The sequence below is a fragment of the Xenopus laevis genome, chromosome 1S (assembly GCF_017654675.1).
Source record: "Xenopus laevis strain J_2021 chromosome 1S, Xenopus_laevis_v10.1, whole genome shotgun sequence".
In the NCBI taxonomy this organism is placed as follows: Eukaryota; Metazoa; Chordata; class Amphibia; order Anura; family Pipidae; genus Xenopus; species Xenopus laevis.
This window is the reverse complement of record NC_054372.1, coordinates 150405780-150416037: the sequence shown is the minus strand read 5'-3', so window position 1 is coordinate 150416037 and position 10258 is coordinate 150405780. Positions and strand designations below refer to the sequence as shown.

At 39.4% G+C, this 10258-nt stretch overlaps 1 protein-coding gene across 1 annotated transcript; it reads left to right on the top strand.

Moving 5' to 3' along the window:
- Positions 1-519: 519 nt before the first annotated feature.
- Positions 520-8567, top strand: psmd9.S (proteasome 26S subunit, non-ATPase 9 S homeolog). The gene is given in 6 exon segments (NM_001085940.1): positions 520-777; positions 3441-3543; positions 3875-4068; positions 6268-6369; positions 6555-6643; positions 8351-8567. Coding segments are annotated over 6 exon segments (642 nt in total). The 5' UTR covers positions 520-657; the 3' UTR covers positions 8385-8567.
- The last annotated feature ends 1691 nt before the right edge of the window (positions 8568-10258 follow it).

Genomic DNA, 10258 nt, shown 5'->3' with positions numbered 1-10258 from the left:
GAATAGGAGAGGGCCTGAATAGAGAAATGAGTAATAAAAAGCAATTGTGTAGCCTTACAGATCATTCGGTTTTAGATGGGGTCACTGACCCGTACTTGAAAGCTGGAAAGAGTCAGAATGCGGCAAATAATTCAATAACTATATATATAAAAAAAAAAAAAAAATGAAGGGCAATAAAAAAAATGCTTAGAATTAGCCTTTCCATAACATACTCAAAGTTAATTTAAGGTGAAGCACCCCATTATTATACGTGGGGGCCCCAAAGCTACACAAGCCAGAAAAAGAAAAGTGAGAAAATGAAAAACTGCAGTTGCCACAAGCAATTAAAGCCAATCATTGTAGAAAAGAAAATTTTCGTGTGAGAAGTTTGGGATAAGTAGTGATTGCACCGGGCTCTTCCTGCTTCTCCTCAATAACAGGAAGCAGTGTCAGGAGCGCCGCACCCTATTGGCTGTTGGGAAGCAGCTGTCAGTGGTAAATCCCCGCCCATCCTTTAATGCTGTGCTGCCGCTTCTCCTTCTGAACGGACAGGGCGGGGGAGCCTCTAAATATAAATCAATTGCGCCTTTTGTAAGACTTATTCCTCGTAGGTACCCGTAGATGTAGTTCTGCGCGGCTGCCGGTAGTTGTGGTTCGTTTCTGGAGTTTAGCCGAGTGATGTCGGGAGCTAGGCTCCCCTGTGAACCAGACGTTACTATGTACGACGTGCAGCTTTTGATCAGCAAGAAGGATGAGATGGAAACCCAGATAAAGGCTTTATATGACCTTCTGCAAGAAGTAAGTCGCTTCTGTAATGCAGGAAGTAGCTGTGTCATGTACATTATGCAGCAGCCACTACTTACAATTCCCCATAACTCTATTGAGAGACAGACTTACAAAGCATTATGAAATAGTCATGTACATATATTAGATAACGTATGTTACAGTACTCATGAACCAACTCAGGGACATATCCATTTGTGCCTCTTATTAGTTTGAGTATGTCTAATCTTATTTATAAAATACTACAGGAATATGCAGAGCTGTACAATTGTGTGAGTAGAAAGCGACACACTGGGATGACAAGCACAATGATAAATAAGTAATAAGAAGTATAAATATACAGCGATTACATTATTGTGCTAAACGACACAATAATAAGGAGTTCCCTGCCCCATAGAGCTTACAGTCTAAGAGATTGGATAGCTTACAGGCTCAAATCGAAGAACAAAAATGTACAGAGGTTTGGACATTGGCCTTTTAAAGGGATTGTTCACTTTTAGTATGAAACAGAGAGTTATTTGGAGAGAGATATTCTAAGACAATTTGCTATTGGTTTTACTTTTATTTCCGCAGCTTCTCCAGTTTGCAATTCCAGCAACTTGGTTGCTAGGGTCCAAATTACCCTAGCAACCATGCATTGATTTAAATAAGAGATTGGAATAGGAATAGGATGGGGTGTCAATAGAAAAATGAGTAATAAAAAATTGCCATAACAATATGGGGCAGATTTACTAAGCTCGAGTGATGGTTCAAATTTCAAAAATTTCGAATTTCAAAGTAAATTTCTGGGTACTTCGACCATCGAATAGGCTATATGCGACCATTTGACTTCGATTCGAACGATTCGAAGTAAAAATTGTTGGACTATTCGAACATTCGATGATCGAAGTACTGTCTCTTTAAAAAAAACTTCGACTTCATACTTTGCCAAATTAAAGCTACCGAAGTGCAATGTTAGCCTATGGGGACCTTCCAGAGCACTTTTCGAAGTTTTTTTTGGTCGAATAAAAATCCTTAGATCGATCGCTAAAAATCGTTTGAATCATTCGATTCGAACGATTTAATCGTTTGATCAAACGATTTCTATTCGATCGATCGAATACGGTAAAAATCCCTCGACTTCGATATTCGAAGTCGAGGGATTCCAATTCGAGGGTCGAATTTAGAAGTTTTTTTAACTTCGAAATTCGACCTTTAGTAAATCTGTGTAACGTTACAGAGCATTTGAGCATTTGTTTTTAGAAGGGGTCAACGGCCCCTTTTCTAAAACTGGAAAGAGTCAGAAGAAGAAGGCAACTAAGTTAAAAACGATAAAAAATAAATAAGAAGACCAACTGAAAAGTTGCTTAGTATTGGACTTTCTATAACATACTAAAAGTTAATCTAAAGGTGAACCACCCCTTTAAGTTCCAGGACTGGGCCAGAAAATATGTTCCAGTGCTCCAAAAGATAGGATCCGATTTAGCGAGTGTTCCCTATAGAGGACTTCGGGGATAGAATTTCAGACATAAGGAGCTGCAAGGGATAGTGGGTGTGGATGGTGTAAAAAGAAGGTAGCTCTAAGAGGAGATGGGGAGTAGCATACAGTGAAACAAGTGAAGAAATGTAGTAAGGAGTAGAAGAATGAAGGGCTTTGAATGTTATTAGAAGGATTTCATTTCATATTAGTGGTGTAACTACCAGGTGCGAAGTGGGTGCGATCTCCCTCAGGCCTGCCAGAGCCACGATAAGTCTTATTGCAGACGGCAGGGCGCGCGGGGGGGGGGATTTTACAGCACAAACGTTGCATGCTGCTGCGCTTTGTTGTGTGTGCACCCAGGCCCAATGGTGGATAGTTACACCACTGTTTTGTATCCTATTCTTTGCTTAAAGGGATACTCTCATGGAAAAACATGTTGTTTTTCAAAATAAATCAGTTAATAGTGCTGCTCCAGCAGACTTCTGCACTTTAATCAGTTTCTCAAAAGAGCAAACAGATTTCTTTATATTTAATTTTGATATGACATCCGGCTAGACATATTGTCAATTTCCCAGCTGCCCCCAGTCATGTGACTTGTGCTCTGATAAACTTCAGTCACTCTTTACTGCTGTACTGCAAGTTGGAGTGAAACACCCCTTTCCTTTCCGCCCCCCAGCAGCCTAAGAACAGAACAATGGGAAGGTAACCAGATAACAGCTCCCTAACACAAGATAGCAGCTCCCTAACACAACAAGCTGCCTCGTAGATTTAAGAACAGCACTCGATAGTAAAAATCCAGGTCCCACTGCGACACATTCAGTTACATTGAGTAGCAGAACAACAGCCTGCCAGAAAGCAGTTCCATCCTAAAGTGCTGGCTCTTTCTGAAAGCACATGACCAGTCAAAATGACCTGAGATGGCTGCTGGCACACCAATATTACAACTAAACAAAATACACTTGCTGGTTCAGGAAAGAAATGTTATATTGTAGCGTGAATTATTTGCAGTGTAAACAGTGTCATTTAGAAATAAAAAGGACACCATAGAAATCGTGACAGAATCCCTTTAACATGCAGCCATGATAGGGATTATATTGTTTTTGGGAGTGGGACAAACTACTAGTTTCACAGTTTCAGTGCCCACTATAATGTTTGCAGCATTTCATAGTGTTTTGTAGCCAGGGAAAACCTGACCGCTCCAAAATCTTTTGTTTTGTAGCAAAAAGGAATCGGAATGGATGGACCACTGGTTGACAGAGAAGGATACCCTAGAACAGATGTGGATATTTCCCAAGTTCGCACTGCAAGACATAATATCATCTGTAAGATCTTCAGTGTTAGAATTATACTAATCACAAGACAGCAATGTGATAGCAACTGCACCCTTTCACCACTGTTCCCTTTAAGCTGTGCACTTGTGCGCAGACACACATACATTTTGAGGCCAGCACAAAGAATTTTGTTCGCACACTAGTTTTTTAAAAGTGCTCACACTATTCTAAAAAGTGTTCACAAGAGTAGCAAATTCAGTTATAAATCCATACTGTGTGGTGAGAAATCAGTATAATCTTGTATACCATAACTATCACATTAATGTGTAACTAGGTTAAGGTTATATGAAACAAATACTTTACTAACATATGCTGCCTCCAGGTTTGCAGAATGATCACAAAGCCATCATGAAAGAAATAGAGGTAGCTCTACACAGACTACATGCGCGAGAAAAAGAAAAGCACGAGAAGGATGAAGCCGAGGCCCAGGCTGAAGTAATACAGAGTCACCGAGAACTGCCTGATGCGTTTGCTAAAGTAGATGTTGTTACTCCAGGCTCTCCTGCCAGCATGTCAGTAAGTAGCTGTTATGCTGTTCTGATGAATATTACCACCTCGTATTGGTGTCATATAAATATAAATACAAATTACATTTTTCCTATGTGTGAGTTGTAATGAGCAAAAATTCAGTTTAATAACACAGGTTCCCCAAGGGCCTAGTTGTCTTCTAATATTGTCCCTTTCTGGTCCTCTTGCTTCCTGAGATGGTCTTACTGATGCCGCCTACCCCACACTTAAATTTCTAGCATTCACTAGGTGAGGGGGGCTGCATTGCTACAAATTAGGACTTCAGCCCTTCACTAGAAACGCCAAAGCTACGATTTTAAAACTGTAGTTTCGGCTCTTATATTTATCAGGAGCACTTTTTTTTGCTGCCCCTGGTAACCTGCAAGGGCATTCTAGCTGAGGCAATATTCTCAACTTGCCTCATGGCAGCAGCACCCCTTGTTCGCATATCTCTTGTCAGAAACAAGTTATAGTACACTGGGGGCAGATTTATCAAAATATGAGATTGGAACTCACCATCGAAAAACTCAACCATGTTGTATTAATTCCAATGGGATTTTTAGAATCGTATTTATCAATGGAGTTCACCATTTGATAAATATGCTTTTAAACACCCAGAGGAATGAATAATAAGTGAGTGAGTTTTTCTGTGGTGAGCTCTAAATTCACACTTTGATAAATCTGCCCCTTGTAGTCTATTTATCATGCATTGTAAAAAGTGTGAAGCAGTACCGGTGATGTTGCCCATAGCTACCAATCAGCAATTAGATTTCAACAGTTAGAAAAGAAAAGCAAATATCTAATTGGCTGTTATGAGACCTCACTGATACTGTTTCACTCTGCTTTTTATACAGCAGGATAAATAGATCCATATAGTGAAAAACATTTGGAAACACTCCATAGTCTAATGTATCTTGGCAATCCTACTAAAATTACTCTGTGTCAAGTTCCAAATTTTCTCTGGATGCAGAGTCAGTAATATTATTAACCTGCAGCATGAACCTTTTTATGGGCAGCCACACACAAGCATAAGATCAGTGTGCACATTACCTGGAGTGATCTAAGGGGCACCACCATTGTAAAAGTTAAAAAGTATTCTTTTGAGTGAAATGTGCTTCACCATCTGGCAGTCAGACAAGTTTGGTGTTGGCCTTCTGAGCAGAAAGATACCTGTCTGACTAAACACAGATATTCTTTATTCTTGACAGCACATTTGTTGCATTTTATTAAATTTAATGAAGGGCTAAGATTGGCCCGATATTCTAGAAAGATGCCAGTCATCTGGTTTTTATCAAGAGTGCAATTACAGCTCCAATAACATCTGTTAAAAAACAAAACAAAACAACCCTACTTAGAAGAGTGCTGAGTCATATCTCCCTTGCCCAAATATTTCACTTTTATACACTGCCCAGCCTGAAGCCAGCTTTAAATTATATTAACATGATAAAAGCTTCCCCTCCACTGTTTATTATATTTTATTAACTTTTTTAACTAATAGACAAAATGCTTTCTCTTGTAATAAAAGCAACGGAGCCACATACTTGGTTATTTAATATCACAAAGTGAGCTGATGAACACCATAACTGTGCAAATGATTGTAATGTAAGTAGCTGAAATGAGGCTTGTTTGTGTCTATGAACTCAAGTCTCTGTTGCAATACTCACATACAAACTTTGCTGGATCTTCCCTATAGCAGTCAAGCTGATCTGACTAGACAGTTTATACATGAATAGGTAAGTGATAAGCAGCTTTCTAAACTGTTTGCAAGTATCTTGTGGACCTTTAGCTGTTGAGGTGCAGCTAAAGCCATCGCCAGTCTGGGGGTGCTGGAAGTTTTAACAACAGAGAGATGCAGGTTGGATGACATTGATATTCAACCTGCAGCTATAGGCATCACTGGGCTCTTATTCCATCTACCTTTGTCACTGCTGCAATGATTCCTTTGCTGGACCTTACTATGTTCATGTTCCAGTGCAGTGACCCCTGCTTAGATCCCACTTAAACATACCTCCTTATCTGTACCCTAATGCATTGTTATACCACACCTACAGCAGGGGTCATGTGAGGATGTCACCATGTAGCATATACAATTTTGAACCACAGCCACTCTTTCTGTTATTTTCCCATAGGACCTGTGGCAATAAAACTTGAGTACAGTTCAAACTTTTATTAAAATGAGTGCTTTTTTAATTTGTTTTCTAAATAAAGGGACTGCAAGTTGGAGATGAGATCATTGCATTCGGGACAGTGAACACAAGCAATTTTCAGTCTCTCCAGAATATTGCTAAAGTAGTGCAACACAGCGAGGGGGTGAGTATGATGTGACGCATAAAAGAGAAATACTGTGATGATGTTATTCATAAAATGAATACATTTGCTACACTCCTAAACATAGACCCTGACTGGCATAGTATGTTAGTTGGGCATTGGCACAGGATGTTGTTTCTCAAAATGTTATGTATTGTTAAAAATCACTGTTTTTCTTTCATTTTCAGAAGCCATTAAGCGTGTCAGTTATTCGAAATGGGAAATTGGTTTCTCTTGCACTCACCCCTTTGCGATGGAGTGGAAAGGGACTTTTGGGGTTAGTTTTCCCTGTGCAGATTATTATTATTGATTTGACATGTTACGTTAACAAGTATTTATTACTATAATTAAAGGGACAATATACTGTTTATGGATTCGATTAGTCATAAGGTAAACCAAACAAATGTATTTCTCTTTTTACATAGAGATAGTGTGGGATCAGTAGGTTCCCTTTGCATATCTGTCTGTAGATGCTACTAGTTTTACCTTGTTAAATGCTACATTACTTCACTTAAAGGAAAACTATACCCCCAAAATGAATACTTAAGCAACAGATAGTTTATATCAAATTGAATGACATATTAAACAATCTTACCAAACTGGAATATATATTTACATAAATATTGCCCTTTTACATCTCTTGCCTTGAACCACCATTTCGTGACTCTATCTGTGCTGCCTCAGAGATCACCTGACCAGAAACACTACAACACCAACTGTAACAGGAAGAAGTGAGGAAGCAAAAGGCAGAACTCTGTCTGTTAATTGGCTCATGTGACCTTACATGTGGTTTGTATGTGTGCACAGTGAATCTTACGATCTCAGGGGCGGCCCTTATTTTTTAAAATGGCAATTTTCTATTTATGATTACCCAATGGCACATACTACTAAAAAAGTATATTATTATGATAATGGTTTATTTACATGAAGCAGGGTTTTACACATGATCTGTTTTACTCAGTATCTTTTAATAGAGACCTACATTGTTTGGGGGGTATAGTTTTCCTTTAATGTCGTTAATGTTTTTGGAAACTTTCTCAATTTTCTCTTATCTTCTGATTTATAGTTCTATATATAATATGTATTTACAGTATATATTTCTGCATCTTTCTGTCTTTGAAATTCAACTGCTATCTGGGTGATGTTGGTTAATTTTTTCATGGGTAGTAGTTTGGCAGTCAGAATGGAAGATAAATAGGAGAAGATATGAAAAGAAAGTAGGGATGCACCAAATCCAGGATTCAATTCGGGATTCTGCCTTTTTCGGCAGGATTCAAATGTGGCCGAATACTAATTTGCATATGCAAAATTAGATGCAGGGAGGGAAATCACGTGACTTTTTGTCACAAAACAAGGAAGTAAAAAATGTTTTCCCCTTCCCACCCCTTATTAGCATATGCAAATTTGGATTCAGTTCGGTATTAGGCTGAATCTTTTGCGAAGGATTCGGGGGTTCGCTGAATCCAAAATAGTGGATTTGGTGCATGCCTAAAATTAAAAAAAAATAACCTTTACAGTTCATGGGTTTATTGCTGGGCCCAGTGAATCCAAAAAGCATTTTCATCTGCAAGCTTGAAATAGGCAGAATGAAAAAGAATAATACAAAAAACATTCTAAATTCTGAGTTCTCATCAGGCTGTTTTAGCTGGGTACTTTGCCCAGATACCTTAAAACCTTCCCCAGCTCCACTCACCATAATGAAAGACTATTCACAGGTACCAATAGGACTGTGCACTTTTGCAGTTATACTATGTGCTGTTTTTGCAGAAATGCACAGACCAGGTGAGGCTGGGGCAAGCTTTAAGGCATATGGTGCAATTTTTCCCCACTTGGGTTGAAACATTTCTTGGGTCTACTAATATAAATTTATAATAAAGCCCTTTGTAGAATAAGTCATACTGAATGTAACTGTATATGTGACCTTTAACCCGTTAACTTTTTTATTTTAGCATAACTCACTTATTTTTTTGTTTCCTCTTGACAGGTGCAATATAATTCCACTAAAAACATCATTCTAATTCCAGAAAAATGTTTTCACATGAAGTGGACTTTCTGAGCAAATTGCCTTTCACAGATTGGTACAGACAGAAAACGTCATTCCAGCACAAATGCCTTGGACAGTAAAATGTTGGCTGTAATATTTCATCCTTATCACAGCATTTGTTTTTTCTGATTTCTAAAATAAAAAAACATAAATTATACCTCTTCTTTTTGTTAATAGAGAATCATAATCTCACAGAGCCTAATTCTATGCCAGATAAAAGACAAGGATATTGCTGTATCTGACACCCTTACTGAGGATTGGTTGCAAATGAACTACAGCCACAGGTGAAAAACATGAGAAACTTTTGCCTGAGATTCCAGTAGTGATGTCTTTGGGGCTTCTTGTCCAACACTCTTAGCAATGGTGTGTGATGCTTGTGTACATAATTAGCACTTCTCCTGGAATGTACATTATGGGCATGTGCATAACTAATAAAAGTTGTTGTACAAGCCTAACGCTCGCAGGGGCCATTTTTACTTATAAAACTATTGTTTCCCCCAACCAGAGTGCAGCACCTCTAGTGGAGGAAACAATTTGGGGGTGGCAAGTACCCTTTTAAAGCATTGTAAATTGTATTAAGTTACAAGAGTTTGACCCTGGATTACTAAGGGTAAGGGCACACCAGAAGATTCGGGGAGATCAGTCGCCCGGTGAAGAGGTGATTAGTCGCCGGGCGACTAAATCTCCCCGAATCTTCAGGTGTGCCCTTACCCTTAAGGCTGAAACACTGACGAGAGGAACATCAAAGTTTACGTTTCAATCTTAGAAAAACAAAAATAAAAAATAGAAAGCAATGAAAAAGTCTATTACTAGCATAATATCTGAAACCAACCAGACTGATAAGTGTTTTAATCAGTACACAATTCTATTTACAAAAAGTCAAACAATTTTGTCTTGTTGTGGAACACAATATACTAAGGCTTATAACCCTCAACTAAGGGTAAGGTCACACCTGGAGATTCGGGGAGATTTAGTCGCCCGTTGACTATTCACCTCTTCTTTGGGGTGACTAATCTCCCCAAACTGCTTCCGCTAGCAAAAAAAAAACGCCTGCGGCATGGCACTTCGCAGTCCGAAGTCGTCCAAATTGCCTCACGAGGAAACTTCGACTTCAGAAGACCCGTACCCCCCCACCCCAGGTAGACCCTCCCCCCCCCAGGCTAACTCCATACTTACCCCTTTACCGCAGATTCTTCCAGCGAAGTTCCATGCATCCATCTTCTGCGTCCTCTGTAAGCTGACTGCGAGGTTGGCGCTTCTGCGCATGCGCGGAATCACACGGAAATTGCCGATCTCGCAGTCAGCTTAACGAGGACGCAGAAGATGGACGCGTCGAACTTCGCTGGAAGAATCTGTGCGGTAAGTATGGAGTATGGGGCATTTCCCCAGGGGGTAGTTAGCCTGGGGGGAGGAGGGAGGGAGGTCTACCTGGGGTGGGGGTACAGGGTTTTTCCCCCACAGGTTTGATTTCTCTTTTAAGGCCCTTATTTAAGGAAGAGAAAAATGTTGTGCATGCTGGTTATAGTGCATTTCTCTCTGAAAATCTGAGTAAAATGGTTTGTTCCAGACATTGTTCAGAAGAACAAAGTATTTTGATTAAAAAGTTAATTGGAGAGGGGAAAACATGATCTCAAAAGCTTTAAAATGGCAACCTAAACCTGAAAGACGTTGAAGAAAACAGAAAATTACCATTGGAATGAATAGAAGAATAGCCAAAATTGCAAAGACTCAGCCAATGATCAGCTCGAGGAAGATCAAAGAAGGTCAAAAGTTACCTGTGAGTAATGTTATATTAAGAAGACGCCTATGTGAAGCCAAGCTATCGGAAAGAAGCCCCTGCAAAGTCCC